General features: G+C 39.7%; 1 protein-coding gene across 12 annotated transcripts in view; it reads right to left on the reverse strand.

Moving 5' to 3' along the window:
* DUT (deoxyuridine triphosphatase) overlaps positions 1–17,996 on the reverse strand; it is a 148,948-nt gene that overhangs the window by 100,522 nt on the left and 30,430 nt on the right. For 3 of the 12 annotated variants that reach the window (XR_009562995.2, XM_060294287.1, XM_060294285.2), the window contains exon 7: positions 5,876–6,043. The exons of 8 other annotated variants lie outside the window; for them this stretch is intronic. Coding sequence is in view for 3 of the 4 variants with exons in the window: in XM_060294287.1 (XP_060150270.1) it covers positions 5,876–6,043 (168 nt within the window). In the remaining variant the exon portion in view is untranslated. Of the gene's footprint in view, positions 1–5,875; positions 6,044–17,996 lie in introns of those variants that run through there. One more of the 12 variants, XM_060294295.2, reaches the window with a different exon arrangement.

The following is a 17,996-nucleotide window of genomic DNA, read 5'->3' on the forward strand; positions in this document are numbered from 1 at the left end:
GGCCTACTTCCCTCGGGAGCTCCCTCGTCAAGCATGACTGCACCTGTGTGTAGGATGGTTGCTGGTGACATACCTGAAGGCTTGTTTCCCATCAAACACTATACAGATAAGCTAGCTCAGCTGTGACATGTGCCCTTTGGCACTCCCTCTTAAATGAGCTAGGGAAACAACCATATGATGTGGGATAAGTGATGCCATATCTTAGGTGCTTCCAGAGGTAAGATTTTAATGTTTGGGATGATAGCAGTTCAGAATTATTTGCTAACAGCTTTCACATAAAAGAAAATTTCCAAAGGAAGGAGAACAATCACTCAGGTATCTAAAATTTTACTAGAGGAAATTCCCCAAAACACTTTATATCAGAGCATGTTGTCTTTTTATGACGTTAGTTGGATTTAAAAAATTTTCTCATTTAAGATCAGCATCCCAATACTTATGTTTTTAATCAAATCCAGCACCCTGCTATGCTTAGAGTTGTAAATCGTGGCCCCACTGTGTCCTAAGAGACTTCTTTCAGCTGGAAGGGGCAGGCCCAGGAAGCCACAGAAGTTCCAAGTTGTGCTGTACTCCCTGACATTGTCCACTTTGACCAGAGTGGACTCCCGTTAAGGACAGCTCAACCATAGGAAGGCCAGTGACCTATGGTCTGGTGAGAAAAGAGGAACTGACTCAATTAGATTCCTTTCTTGAAAATGTTTGGATTTGGGAAACTGAGATATTGACTTAGCTGTGAGAAGGTCATGTAGACTTGGGGGCTGGGATGGCCATCATGGGACATGCTAAATGAGAAGAGACTAGAACAGATACAGAGAAAGAGAAGGGGAGGGGAAAGAGAGGAGTAGAGAATGCCCCTAAAAAGAGTGGTTTTGATTCCCGGCAACATTCCAGGTCCCATGAGTTCCCGTGGTGCTTCATTTCTTGTTTTTGCAACCCTGTGACTCTCCTTGGCTTCCTAACCATCACACTCCCTACCATCACTCCCAATGACAACTCCCATTCCCAACTCCCACCACCTCTACAAGTGGGCGTGCCTGGTTCTTTATTCCTTCCAACCATGAAGATGAATGCCTGCAAAAAATCTCTCAAACTCTATCTGGGATTTCCTTTAAAGCCACCAAACCAAGAGAAATACAAAGTGCCAAAAAAGAAGAAAGCAAGTATAAGTAAAAAAAGAAGGAAGGAATCACAAACTGGATATGAGATCTGACAAAAATTTAACTAAATTTTGTTCAATTTAAACTTTTAAAGTTACATTTAAGTTAAAAAAATGTACACCATGATAAAAAGGAAGAATGAAAGAAGACAACATTGAGTAGAACAGGAAAAGACTGAAACTTTAAAAAAAGAGCAAACAGTAAAAGAAAAAACTAGAGAGCACTCTGACATGCTTTCTGAAAGGAGAAATGCCAGAAGGGGATACCTACTATGTGTTAATGGCTTTACACATTATCTTGTTGGATTCTCACAACCAGCTCTATTTTACAGGAGCACAAACAACTTCAAAATAGTTAACCTGCCAAATTTAGAAAGCAAAAAAGAGCAAAATTCCATGTCTGGATGGCTCTAGAGCTGACGCTGTAAAGGAACAATCTGAAGGAAAAACATGTTTGTCCCAGAGGCTCTGATCAGGCAGCTGTCAGAAAAGGCTCACTGGTGCTGAGATGAAGTGCTCTGAGAGGGACTAATCTTCAGCAGGTTTTCCCACCTGAAAGTCTCAGCGGCAAAGCATTGAAGATTTTGTTCTATCAAGTGTTTGCAATGGTTGGGATTTTCTGTACAAATGGATCTTTTACAAAACAAATCCTGGCCTGAGACATGATTACTGAGAGAGACAGCTGTAGGGTGGGACTTGTGTGTAGCCTCATCTGAGGTCAGTATTGGGCAAACAAGATTAGGCAAAAAGGGTGCATCTTGTAAAAAGCCTTGGTGTTATTTACTGAAGGAGGAAACTGCCAATGAGAACAGCACAGCCTCGGTGGTGGACAGTTTACAGTGTCTAGATCAGTGTCAGTGTCCTACAATGTAGGACATTGACCATTGAGGGTATCCTTGCTTTCCAGGCATTGGAAGGAAAGACCTTATTTGGAACAATTAAAAAAATAACTCGGCTACAGTGTTTGAAACCGACGTCCCCATGACTTTATTATAGCTGTCTCAAGAGGCTTTGAACTCAAAGCAGATTTTTAACCCCTCTCCAAAATATGACATTCTGTGAGATATCCCTATTCTATAAGGAAGCACATTTAAGAGCAGAAAGACAGGAATGAATTATGCTAGATTATATACTGCAAGCTAAGTCAGGCAAAAATTGGGACATGGAAATTCTGACTCCCAGGTGCAGGTTTTGCACTTTGGTGTCACTGTTTCGTAACACCCAAGGAGCCTTGCGTTATCTCTTGCTTATTTATTCACTGGTCATATATATATTGAGATATATGTCTGAGATATGAAAGTCACTTTGCCAAGAGCTAGAAAATTCAAAGAAGACAAAATCTTAGCCCTTGAGGTCTGATATGTGGACCAGTCCTCCATCGTGGGACTGAGAAATATTACATCTAAATTCTCCATTGTAGGATTGGGAAAATAGAAATGATTTTATATAAGTATATTAAGTACTATGTGAACACATAGGGAGAGAACTACTTTGGTCTGGAGGAGTCAAAGAATGCTTCACAGGGGAAGCAAAGAATAAGTAGATGTTTCATGGGAAGAAGAAAAGTAACAGAAACAGTCTATGCGTGGCTTTGAAAACAAGAAAGAGCAAGCATGTCTGGAAAATAGCAAATAACCCCGTATGCTGATTGATTGGTGAGTAAAGATTAGAAAAGTTACAAAGAGTCAAATCATGAAAAATTTTGTGTGCTAACATAAGGTTAGAATTAATGCGGTAGGTGTCGCAATTCTATAAACAGATTTTAGAAAGGGGAGTGCTATGATTATAGCTTTAGAAAATAATCGTGATTCAAATTAAACATGAAAAATTAAAAATAAGCATGTATATAAACTCTCTCTACAACTGATGGTGAAGGAATTAATAAAGGTGTAAACTCCAAGGATCTGTAGAGGAGACATCAGACAAGAATTGTCAACTGCATTTTGAATGATGGTTAGCCAAGAGAAGAGGAACAGCTGATTGAACGGAGTAGAGAAAGCTAATAAAAGCTAAAAGCCTAATAAAAACTAAGAAAAGGAAGCCAAGAAGAAGCAAGTTGAGCTGCTCTAAAGAATTTTGGAAAGGTCAGGAATGGATGGTCCCTGTTCCTTATGAAGATGAAGGGAATGGGTGGGGCAAAATCAAAGAATTTGTTGAAGGTCTGCATAAGTTATAGTCCCTTCTGTATGCCCCACAGCCAAGTGAGCAACCCGCCCTTGCCCTGGCAGAAAGCAAGACATTTGCTCTCTGGAGATGCTGAACCAGCAAGATTCTGGTCTCAGTGATACCAGGGAGCTAGATAGAATTAGGTTGAAGTGGAAGTCCACATTCTGAAGGGTGAGACTTGGAAACCTTCCCTTAACTCCCTGAATGTTGACCTGAAGCTTATACTCCCCATTGAGGTGACTGGTAACTCCTTCTTTGGAGAAAGTGACCAACCCCCCCCCCCAAAAAAAAAGAAACTACCAGTACTGACATGGGAGTTACCCAACAAAATGCCTGGGTTCCATCTCATGACTCTACAAGAAAGCTCACCAGTCAGTAAGTCCTACCCCTATACAGAGGGCTTCCAATCAGCTTTTTATTCCTTGACACCTAAATGAAAACAGGCAGCCAAAGATCTCCAGATATAAAAGGAAATTCTCTAATATGAAAGATAGATTTAAAACTCAAAAGCAACCTCCTGCCGACGCAGAGGACACGGGTTCATGCCCCGGTCTGGGAAGATCCCACATGCCGCGGAGCAGCTGGGCCCGTGAGCCATGGCCGCTGAGCCTGCGCGTTCGGAGCCTGAGCTCCGCAATGGGAGAGGCCACAACAGTGAGAGGCCCGCGTACTACAAAAAAAAAAAAAAAAAAAAAAAAATCAAAAGCAACTATACATGAATGGGAAAAAAATAAACCATGGAGAAAAGAGAGGCAGTGCAAGAGAAAAAAACTTTTACTAACAGTTATTACATCTGTGAAACAACAGGATGAAATAAAAAGGGAATAATGAGTGAACAAGAAAAAACCTCTGGAAAATTACAAATATAAAAGAACTATTTTTTAAAATCAATAAAAGAATTGGAAGATAAAGTTGAGAAAATATTCTAGAAAGTAATAGAAAAAGGTAATGATGAAATATAAGAAAGTGAAACACTCGCACCAAGGCATATCATTGTGAAATATCTGAATACTAGGGATAAAGAGAAAACCCTAAAAACTTCCAAAGAGAAAAACAGTTCCTACATAAAGAATCACAATGGCATTGGAGTTCTTAAAAGTAATACCAGAAGCTAAAAGATAATGGAGAAATGACTTCATGATTCCAAGGAAAATAATTACTTTCTACCTAGACTTTAACACCTGGCCAAACTTTTTGTTTCAGTATAACGTTAGAACAGAGGTATTGTCAGATATGTGAAGTGTGGTACACATTTATGGTCACCTATATTTGTTTCTCCTTTCCTTCCTGGTACACAGAAAACTATACTTCCCAAATCTCTCCAAGTTAGGCAGGGCCATGTGCTCTGATCAAGTGGCTGTGAGCTGAAGTGACATGTGCCACTTCTTGGACAAAGGATTGAAGAAAGAGGTATGAGCTCCATCATGTTGAGATGGTGGACCCACAAGATTGAAGCAGTTTGGAACACTGAATCACCACATGAAAGACAGCTGCCCTGGAGAGCTACCTGACCTCCAGCAGACTTTTGTAAGCCAGAAGGGACATAATATATTAAAGCATTAAGATGCAAGTCTTATTTGTTTCTACAACATAGTCTAGCCTAACCTAACACACAACCTACCAAAAATATTTCTAAATGCACCATAGCTCAAGAAATTAATGGCTACCCTACAACCCAGCAATTCCACTCCTAGGTGATAAACCAAAAAGAAATGAGTACATACATACTACATACCATAGCAAAAAACAAAATAATAAACTATTGGTACATGAAACAACATGGATGACTCTCCCAAGCATAATGAAAAGTAAAAGAAAGTGAGATATAAACATATATACTTGGGCTTCCCTGGTGGTGCAGTGGTTAAGAATCCTCCTGCCAATGCAGGGGACACGGGTTCGAGCCCTGGTCCAGGAAGATCCCACATGCCATGGAGCAACTAAGCCCGTGCACCACAACTACTGAGCCGGGGCTCTAGAGCCTGCGAGCCACACCTACTGAGCCTGTGTGCCACAACTACTGAAGCCCACGTGCCTAGAGCATGTGATCCGTAACAAGAGAAGCCCCCGCAATGAGAAGCCCGTGCACCACAACGAGGAGTTGTCCCCACTCTTCGCAACCAGAAAAAAGCCCACGTGCAGCAACGAAGCCCCAACATGGCCAAAAATAAAATAAATAAAATAAAATAAATAAATTTTTAAAATAAAAGAAGAGTATATACTTGATGATTCTTTTACATGAAGTTCAAGAACAGGTAAAATTGATAGATGGTGATATAAGTCAGAATAGCGATTACCTTGTTGGGGATGGAGTGATGGTGGAGGACATTGGGAAGAGGCATGAGGGAGCCCTGAAAGCACTGGAGATATTAAATATCATGATCTGGATGGTGGTTACGTGCATGTGTGTGTATGTATATATATATATATACATACACACACATACACACAGATTTATTGGGCTGGACATTTTTAAGTTTAGTACACTTTACTATATGTTTGTTGTACCTCAATGAAAAAGTTTTTTAAAAGAAACTAGTGGAAACTGTGACTCACCCAAATGAGGACATAAGCCAAAAGTAGGAAAGTATGGGATCCAGGCGATAGGAAATCCCCCAGAGGAAAGAGATGAAGGGAATTCCTAAGAAGATGGCGAGCCATAGGATGGAAATAGGCTGGAGAGTCACGGTTGGAGCCAGAGGCAGAGGGATCAAAGAGAATCATCTAGAGAAAAGGAGAAAAAAAAAAAAAAAAAGAAACTGTAGACTATCTTAGTGCTCAGCTCTATTCAAGGGAATGTTACTATTCTATCAAAGAATTTGGGGAGGAATTAATGATAAACACATGAAAAACTAAGCAAAAACACAAAAAACGCTATTATTAATGAAAAAGGTTACATACATAAACATGTTACCATATTAACTATGGCTTAGCTGTAAACTGAACCAAAATGTTGTTATACAATTACATTGGGAGGATGGAAAGAAGGAAAGTAGGGTGGGAGGAGTATGCAGCAAAGGGTTATGGTAAGAAAGCTGAATTCTCATTAGGTGCAGAGGAAAACCAGAAAAGAGTGCCTAAATTAGAAAAAAAAAAAAGGAAATAGCTGCACATGCATATTATTTAGCAAATTGAAAGCAAAGAAAATAAAAAACAGTTGAAAATATTTTGACTCGAGATGGAGAAGGGTAGGCAGAGGATTGCTATTTTTCATTATATACCTTGTTATATCATTGACTTTTAAAGCTACAATATAAAGTATTTCCGCACCATGCTGAAGCAATTAAAAGACAGCTCTGAAAACTCTAAGAAATCTAAAATAAAAGAAAGTAACTCATTTCAAAGCATATTTTGATCTAATTAACGTTGTTTAAAGACCCGTTTATAGTACCTAGTAATTTTTATTGGTAGAGGAGGTTTGTGAGATGATGTAAAATCATGCTGTAATCCTCTGGGGGATCCAAAAAGCTGAGACATCAAACCTTGTCAACCTTGTCAACCTCAGGGGCTTACTTCAAAGAAAACAGTGTCATGAGGAAAAAAAATTCTATCAGCTATCAATTCTATCACAGCTAATAGCATGATAATATTGTACCCGAATTTTTAGGTGTAATCATTTTTTGTCACTATTTTAAGTCCTGATTGTGTGATTTAAATGTGCTTTTAAAAAGTTAGGTTCTGTTAAAGAGAGCATGGTCCCATTAAAACAAGGCAATCTGTACCTAGAAGGGCCTAGTCCTGCAGCTTAAGAGCCACCAGTGTAGGCAAAAATAATAGCTACAGTGCTAGTTAAGATGCTAAGAGTAGCAAGTAACCAAAACACTCAACTCAAAGTGGTTTAAACAATTAAAAAGAAAGGGGGGGGGGAAATTTACTCATCCAAAAATGCTCAGAGGTAGAGAGATACCAGGCAAGGTTACATCAAGGATGTCACCAAGTATCTAGTTTCCTTCTGTTGCTTTCTGCTTCACATGCGATGGTGTCAGCTCTATCCTAAGGCTGACACCTCTTTTGGTTTTAAGATTGCTGCTACTCTTTGCCAGCACTAATGTTTCCTCGTTCAAGTCCTTTGGGAAACAGTTGGCATCTGTGACAGATAATGCCAAGCAAAAGTCTCAAATTTGTTTGCAATGGACAGGCTTAGGTCGCATGCCTACCGTTGAACTAATTGTTGGCCAGGAGATGAAATGCACTGGAGCATTTCAAGTGGGTTCAACCTCTCTAGAACCACATTGATACTTAAATGGAAAGCAAAAAGCCATTGGGAGAGGAGGAGCCGAGACAGACGGAGAAACATCTTTTGTTCAAAGGAAGCTCAGAATGTGTTGGCAGTTGCAAATGGACCATCTTAAGATTGTCACACAGTCCATATATGGGACCTGAAAATACTTATTTCCTTAATTCCTGTTGAAACTTGAAGAGAGAAAGAAAGTCAAGAAGAGCAGAATATTTGGAAGAACAAATGGGGACTTTTCCATAAGTTATATGTAGGAAAAAGCATGTCTCTCCTGCTAGAACAATGACTAGGGTAACATACATAAATGTATGGTGAAACAAAGGCTTTAGGTTTTCTGACTAAATCAAGGGATCTCAGAATAATAGGCAAACCCTGAGAAAGTCCCTAAGTCGACTCCAGCCTGGGGGAAAACCAGCACATCAAGCTGTAACTTAAAAGGGTTTGTCCAAAAGATCAAAAGATGTAGGATTGGATTCTCCTGAGATTCCTAGGTTGAATTATTTATATTAAAAAAGGGACAATAATGTCCCTCTTACACAGTGGTCATAAGGATTAAAACAAATATTTAAGTATGTGTGAGACATAAGTATGAGACAGTTTGAGGAGAATATGAATAACTGTAAAAGATTGAAAAAGCAGCCTCAGTTCATAATTTAAGATCTTTATTTCTAAATGAACCATTTCTCAAGAAATTAACGGCTACCCTATGATCCAGCAATTCCACTCCTAGGTGATAAACCAAAAAGAAATGAGTGTATACATACTACATACCATAGCAAAACACAAAAGAATAAACTACTGCTACATGCAACAACATGGATGACTCTCCCAAGCATAATGAAGAGTAAAAGAAAGTGAGATATAAAAGAGTATACACTTGGGCTTCCCTGGTGGCGCAGCGGTTGAGAGTCTGCCTGCCGATGCAGGGGACGCGGGTTCGTGTCCCGGTCTGGGAAGATCCCACACTCCGCGGAGCGGTTGGGCCCGTGAGCCATGGCCACTGAGCTTGCGCGTCCGGAGCCTGTGCTCCGCGACGGGAGAGGCCACAACGGTGAGAGGCCCCCGTACCGCAAAAAAAAAAAAAAAAAAAAGTATACACTTGATGATTCTTTTACATGAAGTTCAACGACAGGTAATACTAACTGATGGTGGTGGACACTGGGAAGAGGCATGAGGGAGCCCTGAAAGCACTGCAGATATTCAATATCTTGATCTGGATGGTGGTTATATGAATGTATATATATAGAGAGAGAGAGAGAAAGAGAGAGAGAGAGAGAGACAAAAATTTTTTGGGCTGGACATTTAAGTTTAGTACACTTTACTATATGTTTGTTCCTCAGTTAAAAAAAAAATTTAAACTACTGGAGGCCATAATTCACTGAAATGAGGACATAAGCCAAAAGTAGGAAAGCATGGGATCCAGGCAATAGGAAGTCCCCCAGAGGACAGAGATGAAGGGAATTCCTAAGAAGATGATGAGTCCTAGGAAGGCAGCTGTACAATAGGCTGGAGAGTCATGGTTGGAGCCAGAGGAAGTCTGATAAATGTTACACTTAGCTGTAAGTATAAGGCACTTAAAATGGAAAATTGTATAGTTGGGTGGAAAATTACACTACCTTTGACTTCTTTTATCACTTGTGAGGCAGGCCTGCCTGTGGGGACACTGCCATGCTATTTTAAGGGGCACCATCGCATCTATCGGAGGCCCATTGGAATTGCAACCCTAGTCCCAGGAGGGAATAAAGTCACATGTATAATGCTGGCCATGTAATCTAAAAGTGGGTGATGGAAAATGTCACACAGTGGCAGAAAAACACAGAAAGATTCCATTTCCACACATGAAAAAAACACTGTTCTGGTATGCATATGAGTCCAAGAGAGACTGAGTGATCATTTTAAGATATCTGAATTTCATCACTTTTATTCTGTTCTCATTACATTGGTCAATATGTTTGTGGTGAATGCTGCTACAGAATATTTGATGAGAACTCTTGTTGTTTAAGCTACACTGCTGCCACAGTAGAACCATAGTACTTAATTTTCTCTACTATTATTCAGAGTATTTATATTAATCATGTGATCTTTTAGCCTATTGGCATTAAGACCACTAAACAAGCTCAAACGTGGTAGTAATGAACAAGACTGTTCTGTGAGTATGGATTGTATTTACACTAGTTAATATTTATAAAATATTGGGGATATTCTAGACTGATTTTTAAAAAGACAATAAATGGCAAGCGAATATATTTCATTTTGCCTAATATCTCATTGTGTTCTCTCTTAAATGAGCAAATATTTAACAATTGTTTTGCAAAATAGCCTTTAATAGATATCCTAAAGCAATTTTTAAATATATATTTTTTACCTATTAGACATATGAAAAATTTATAACAAGCAAGTTCATTGGCTTTTTTTTTAAACATCTTTATTGGAGTATAATTGCTTTAGAATGGTGTGTTAGTTTCTGCTTTATAACAAAGTGAATCAGCTATACATATACATATATCCCCATATCTCCGCCCTCTTGCGTCTCCCTCGCACCCTCCCTATCCCACCGCTCTAGGTGGTCACAAAACACCCAGTTGATCTCCCTGTGCTATGCGGATGCTTCCCACTAGCTATCTATTTTATATTTGGTAGTGTATATATGTCCATGCTACTCTCTCACTTCGTCCCAGCCTACCCTTCCCCCTCCCCATGTCCTCAAGTCCATTATGTCTACATCTTTTTTTTTTTTTTTTTTTTTTGCAGTACGCGGGCCTCACTGTTCTGGTCTCTCCCGTTGCGGAGCTCAGGCTCCGGACGCGCAGGCTCAGCGGCCATGGCTCACAGGCCCAGTCACTCCGCAGCATGTGGGATCTTCCCGGACTGGGGCACGAACCCACGTCCCCTGCATCGGCAGGCGGACTCTCAACCACTGCGCCACCAGGGAAGCCCCTCTATGTCTACACCTTTATTCCTGTCCTGTCCCTAGGTTCTTCAGAACGGTTATTTATTTATTTAGATTCCATATATATATGTGTTAGTATACGGTATTTGTCTTTCTCTTTCTGACTTACTTCACGCTGTATGACAGACTCTAGGTCCATCCACATCACTACAAATAACACAATTTCGTTTCTTTTTATGGCTCAGTAATATTCCATTGTATATATGTGCCACATCTTCTTTATCCATTCATCTGTCGATGGACACTTAGGTTGCTTCCATGCCCTAGCTAATGTAAATAGAGCTTCAATGAACATTGTGGTACATGACTCTTTTTGAGTTACGGTTTTCTCAGGGTATATGCCCAGTAGTGGGATTGCTAGGTCATATGGTAGTTCTATTTTTAGTTTTTTAAGGAACCTCCCTACTATTCTCCATAGTGGCTGTATCAATTTACATTCCCACCAACAGTGTAGGAGGGTTCCCTTTTCTCCACACCCTCTCCAGCATTTATAGTTTGTAGATTTTTTGATGGTGGCCATTCTGACTGGTGTGAGGTGATATTTCATTGTAGTTTTGATTTGCATTTCTCTAATGATTAGTGATGTTGAGCATCCTTTCATGTGTTTGTTGGCAATCTGTATGTCTTCTTTGGAGAAATGTCTATTTAGGTCTTCTGCCCATTTTTGGATTGGGTTGTTTGTGTTTTTGATATTGAGGTGTATGAGCTGCTTGTAAATTTTGGAGATTAATCCTTTGTCAGTTGCTTCATTTGCAAATATTTTCTCCCATTCTGAGGGTTGTCTTTTCATCTTGTTTATGGTTTCCTTTGCTGTGCAAAAGCTACTAAGTTTCATTAGGTCCCATTTGTTTATTTTTGTTTTTATTTCCATTTCTCTAGGAGGTGGGTCTAAAAGGATCTTGCTGTGATGTATGTCATAGAGTGTTCTGCCTATTTTTTTTTTAAGAGTTTTATAGTCTCTGGCCTTACATTTAGGTCTCTAATCCATTTTGAGCTTATTTTTGTGTATGGTGTTAGGGACTGTTCTAATTTCATTCTTTTACATGTAGCTGTCCAGTCTTCCCAGTACCACTTCTTGAAGAAGCTGTCTTTTCTCCATTGTATATTGTTGCCTCCTTTATCAAAGATCAGGTGACCATATGTATGAGGGTTTATCTCTGTGCTTTGTATCCTGTTCCACTGATCTATATTTCTGTTTTTGTGCCAGTACAATACTGTCTTGATGATTGTAGCTTTGTAGTATAGTCTAAAGTCAGGGAGCCTGATTCCTCCAGTTCCCTTTTTCTTTCTCAAGGTTGCTTTGGCTATTCAAGGTCTTATGTGTTTCCATACAAATTTTGAAATTTTTGGTTCTACTTCTGTAACAAATGCCATTGGTTGTTTGATAGGGATTGCACTGAATCTGTAGATTGCTTTGGGTAGTATAGTCATTTTAACAGTGTTGGTTCTTCCAACCCAAGAACATGGTATATCTCTCCATCTGTTTATATCATCTTTAATTTCTTTCATCAGTGTCTTATAGTTTTCTGTATGCACGTCTTTTGTCTCCTTAGGTAGGTTTATTCCTAGGTATTTTATTCTTTTTGTTGCAATGGTAAAGGGGAGTGTTTCCTTAATTTCTCTCCCAGATTTTTCATCCTTAGTGTATAGGAATGCAAGAGGTTTCTGTGCATTAATTTTGTATCCTCCTACTTTACCAAATTCATTGATTAGCTCTAGTAGTTTTCTGGTACTGTCTTTAGGATTCTCTATGTATAGTATCATGTCATCTGCAAACAATGACAGCTTTATTTCTTCTTTTCCAATTTGGATTCCTTTTATTTCTTTTTCTTTTCTGATTGCTGTGGCTAAAACTTCAAAAACTGTGTTGAATAATAATGGTGAGAGTGGACAACCTTGTCTTGTTCCTGATCTTAGAGGAAATGGTTTCAGTTTTCCACCATTGAGAATGATTTTGGCTGCAGGTTTCTCATATATGTCCTTTATTATGTTGAGGTAAGTTCCTTCTATGCCTACTTTCTGGAGGGTTTTTATCATAAATGGGTGTTGAATTTTGTTGAAAGCTTTTTCTGCATCTATTGAGATGATCATATGGTTTTTATCCTTCAATTTGTTAAAATGGTGTATCACATTGATTGATTTGCATATATTGAAGAATCCTTGCATTCCTGGGATAAACCTCACTTGACCGTGGGGTATGATTCTTTTGTTGTGCTGTTGGATTCTGTTTGCTAGTATTTTCTTGAGGATTTTTGCATCTATGTTCATCAGTGATATTGGCCTGTAGTTTTCTATTTTTGTGACATCTTTGTCTGGTTTTGGTATCAGAGCAATGGTGGCCTCATAGAATGAGTTTGGAGGTGTTCCTCCCTCTGCTATATTTTGGAAGAGTTTGAGAAGGATAGGTATTAGCTCTTCTCTAAATGTTTGGTAGAATTCTCCTGTGAAGCCATCTGGTCCTGGGCTTTTGTTTGTTGGAAGATTTTTAATCACAGTCTCAACATCAGTGCTTGTGATTGGTCTGTTTATATTTTCTATTTCTTCCTGGTTCAGTCTCAGAACGTTGTGCTTTTCTAAGAATTTGTCCGTTACTTCCAAATTGTCCATTTTATTGGCATACAGTTGCTTGTAGTAATCTCTTATGATCCTTTGTATTTCTGCAGTGTCACTGGTTACTTCTCCTTTTTCACTTCCAATTCTATTGATTTGAGTTTTCTCCCTTTTTTTCATGATGAGTCTGGCTAATGGTTTATCAATTTTGTTTATCTTCTCAAAGAACAAGCTTTTAGTTTTCTTGATCTTTGCTATCGTTTCCTTATTTCTTTTTCATTTATTTCTGATCTGATCTTTATGATAGCTTTCCTTCTGCTAACTTTGGGTTCTTCTGTTCTTCTTTCTCTAATTGCTTTAGGTGTAAGGTGAGGTTGTTTATTTGAGATTTTTCTTGTTTCTTGACGTAGGATTGTATTGCTATAAGCTTCCCACTTAGAACTGCTTTTCCTGCATCCCATAGGATTTGGGTCGTCGAGTTTTCATTGTCAATTGTTTCTAGGTATTTTTTGATTTCCTCTTTGATTTCTTCAGTCATCTCTTGGTTACTAAGTAGTGTATTGTTTAGCCTCTATGTGTTTGTATTTTTTACAGATTTTTTTCCTGTAATTGATATCTAGTCTCAAACCATTGTTTTCAGAAAAGATACTTGATACGATTTCAATTTTTTAAAATTTACCAAGGCTTGATTTGTGACCCAAGATATGATCTATCCTGGAGAATGTTCCATGAGCACTTGAGAAGAAAGTGTATTCTGTTGGTTTTGGATGGAATGTCCTATAAATATCAATTAAGTCCATCTTTTTTAATGTATCATTTAAAGCTTGTGTTTCCTTATTTATTTTCATTTTGGATGATCTGTCCAGTAGTGAAAGTGGGGTGTTAAAGTCCCCTACTATGATTGTGTTACTGTTGATTTCCCCTTTTATGGCTGTTAGCATTTGCCTTATGTATTGAGGTGCTCCTATGTTGGGTGCATAAATATTTACAATTGTTATATTTTCTTCTTGGATTGATCCCTTGATCATTATGTAGTGTCCTTCTTTGTCTCTTGTAATAGTCTTTATTTTAAAGTCTATTTTGTCTGATATGAGAATTGCTACTCCAGCTTTGTTTTGATTTCCATTTGCATGGAATATCTTTTCCATCCCCTCACTTTCAGTCTATATGTGTCCCTAGGTCTGAAGTGGGTCTCTTGTTCACACCATATATACGGGTGTTGTTTTTGTATCCATTCAGCCAGCCTATGTCTTTTGGTGGGAGCATTTAATCAGTTTACATTTAAGGTAGTTATCGCTATGTATATTCCACAATTTTTTAAATTGTTTTGGGTTTGTTATTGTAGGCTTTTTCCTTCTCTTGTGTTTCCTGCCTAGAGAAGTTCCTTTAGCATTTGTTGTAAAGCTGGTTTGGTGGTGCTGAATTCTCTTGGCTTTTGCTTGTCTGTAAATGTTTTAATTTCTCTGTCGAAACTGAATGAGATCCTTGCTGGGTAGAGTAATCTTGGTTGTAGGTTCTTCCCTTTCATCACTTTAAATATGCCCTGCCACTTCCTTCTGGCTTGCAGAGTTTCTGCTGAAAGATTGGCTGTTAACTTTATGGGGATTCCCTTGTATGTTATTTGTTGTTTTCCCCTTGTTGTTTTTTCTTTGTATTTAAGTTTTGATAGTTTGATAAATATGTGTCTTGGCATGTTTCTCCTTAAATTAATCCTGTATGGGACTCTCTGCATTTCCTGGACTTGATTGACTATTTCCTTTCCCATATTAGGGAAGTTTTCAACTATAATCTCTTCAAATATTTTCTCAGTCCCTTTCTTTTTCTGTTTTTCTTCTGGGAGCCATATAATTCAAATGTTGGTGCGTTTAATGTCCTAGAGGTCTCTGAGACTGTCCTCAATTCTTTTCATTCTTTTTTCTTTATTCTGCTTTGCAGTAGTTATTTCCACTACTTTAGCTTTCAGGTCACTTATCTGTTCTTCTCCCTCAGTTATCTGCTATTGATTCCTTCTGGAGAATTTTAAATTTCATTTATTGTGTTGTTCATCGTTGTTTGTTTGCTCTTTAGTTCTTCTAGGTCCTTGTTAAATGTTTCTTGTATTTTCTCCATTCTATTTCCAAGATTTTGGATCATATTTAGTATCATTACTCTGAATTCTTTTTCAGGTAGACTGCCTATTTCCTCTTCATTTGTTTGGTCTGGTGGGTTTTTACCTTGCTCCTTCATGTGCTGTGTTTGTCTGTTTTCTCATTTTGCTTAACTTATTGTGTTTGGGGTCTCCTTTCGCAGGCTGCAGGTTCATAGTTCCCATTGTTTTTGGTGTCTGCACCCAGTGGGTAAGGTTGGTTCAGTGGGTTTTCTAGGCTTCCTGGTGGAGGGGACTGGTGCTGTGTTCCGTTGCTGTGTCCTGAGGCTGCTGGGAGAGATTTCCCTTTCTCTTCTTTGTTCGCACAGCTCCTGGGGTTCAGCTTTGGATTTGGCCTTGCCTCTGCGTGTAGGTCGCCTGAGGGCGTCTCTTCTTCACCCAGACAGGACGAGGTTAAAGTAGCAGCTGATTAGCGGGCTGTGGCTCACTCAGAATGCAGGGAGGGAGGGGTAGAGAATGCAGGGCAAGGCAGCGGCAGCAGAGGCCAGAGTGACGTTGCACCAGCCTGAGGCCGCCGTGTGTTCTCTCAGGGAAGAGAGAGTGTGTTGTCCCTGGATCACCAGACCCTGGCAGTGGCGGGCTGCACAGGCTCCTGGGAGAGGAGGTGTGGATAGTGACCTGTGCTTGCACATGGGCTTCTTGGTGGCTGCAGCAGCAGTCTTAGCATTTCATGCCCATTTCTGGTGTCTGCGCTGATACCTGCGGCTCATGCCCATCTCTGGAGCTCGTTTAGGCGGTGCTCCAAATCCCCTCTTCTCGTGCACCCCGAAACAATGGTCTCTTGCCTCTTAGGCAGTTCCAGACTTTTTCCCTGACTCCTTCCCAGCTAGCTGTGGTGCACTAGCCCCCTTCAGGCTGTGTTCACACAGCCAACCCCAGTCCTCTCCCTGGGAGCCGACCTCCGAAGCCCGAGCCTCAGCTCCCAGCCCCCACCCGCCCCGGCGGGTGAGCAGACAAGCCTCTCGGACTGGTGAGTGCCGGTCGGCACCGATCCTCCGTGCGGGAATCTCTCCGCTTTGCCCTCCGCACCCCTGTTGCTGCGCTCTCCTCCGTGGCTCTGAAGCTTTTCCCCTCCGCCACCCGCAGTCTCCGCTCACGAAGGGGCTTCTAGTGTGTGGAAACCTTTCCTCCTTCACAGCTGCCTCCCAGTGGTGCAGGTCCCGTCCCTATTCTTTTTTCTCTGTTTTTTCTTTTTTCTTTCTCCCTACCCAGGTATGTGGGGAGTTTCTTGCCTTTTGGGAAGTCTGAGGTCTTCTGCCAGCGTTCAGTAGGTGTTCTGTAAGAGTTGTTCCACATGTAGATGTACTTCTGATGTATTTGTAGGGAGGAAGGTGATCTCCATGTCTTACTCTTCCGCCATCTTGAACGTCTCCCCCAAGTTCATTGACTTTTGTGTTTGTATTTAAAATGATAGAACTAATCGGAAACCAAATTCAAGATGTATTTTCAGGTGCTTCAGTGGCATAGCAAATTTGACCTTGAACACTCAATTCTTTACAAGGTTCTCATCAGACAAATATGACGGATGATATAAAAATGGCCAAAGTGGGCTTCCCTGGTGGCGCAGTGGTTGAGAGTCCGCCTACCGATGCAGGGGACACAGGTTCGTGCCCCGGTCCGGGAGGATCCCACATGCCGCGGAGCAGCTGGGCCCGTGAGCCATGGCCGCTGAGCCTGCACGTCCGGAGCCTGTGCTCCGCGGCGGGAGAGGCCACAGCAGTGAGAGGCCCGCGTACCGCAAAAAAACAAAAACAAAAATGGCCAAAGTTTGTAAAGACATAATTGTCTGGCTTCATAATAATGATTATGATAATAGATCCTATTAAACACTTACTAGGGACTAGGTCCTATCTAAGCATTTTGCCAATAGGGTTTATTTACTCTTCCACAAAAATGTAACATAGTCAGTATAATTTCCCCCATTTTACCAGAAGAGGATACTGAAGCACAGAGAGGCTAATTAACTTGCCGAAATCCACAGCTAGTAAGTGGTGGAGCTAAGGTTTGAACCCAGGTAGTTTGGTTTCAAAGCCCATAGCCACAACTACTTTCCAGTAGAGCTAAGACTGCTAAGAACTTATGGGTTTATTCTAGATTTTCATCTTTTTTACTTGAAGGATGTTTCTTTAAAACATGTTGGTTTTTAATTTTTTAAATACTTTTCATTTTATGTCATATTAAAGCTTTATATTAAAAAGTGGAAAAGATGATAAATCAATTTCTAGTACTGTACTTTTTTATTTCTATAAAAGGAAGACAATAAAATAGTGTTTTGGACTACAGTATAGGAAAGCATATGTGTGTGGTATAAATGCAATAAATCTTGGTAATACTATTTAACTCTTTAGATTCAGCTCTGGAAAAAAAGGAATGCCTAATGACAATGAACAATAGAGGGAAGTTTGATGACAAGTTTAAGACAATCTTAAATTGAGTTTATAGCTCTGTGTCTCAGACCTTTAAAGTATTCCAGGTCAGGATGATGCATGTGTCTTTTCAGTCCTCCGTTTTTTCTTTGTTACTGCCTACCTCAGGCTCTTTATTAGAACAACATTTCTATACTACAGATGAAAAACAGAACTGCTTGATGGCAGTATTTTTATCAAATTCCTTCTACTTCAGATATTTAGGAAAATTTTTTTAGCTAAGACTTTCAGAAAATAACCAGAATTACTGCCATATGATTATAAAAACTTATTCTATGACATTTTCAAATCAACCCAATCTACTATCTTCATGTCCCAATTACTTCTCAACATTTCAAGACAAATATTTAGCAGTTGTCAGTCTTTAA

The sequence above is a fragment of the Globicephala melas genome, chromosome 2 (assembly GCF_963455315.2).
Source record: "Globicephala melas chromosome 2, mGloMel1.2, whole genome shotgun sequence".
Lineage (NCBI taxonomy): Eukaryota > Metazoa > Chordata > Mammalia > Artiodactyla > Delphinidae > Globicephala > Globicephala melas.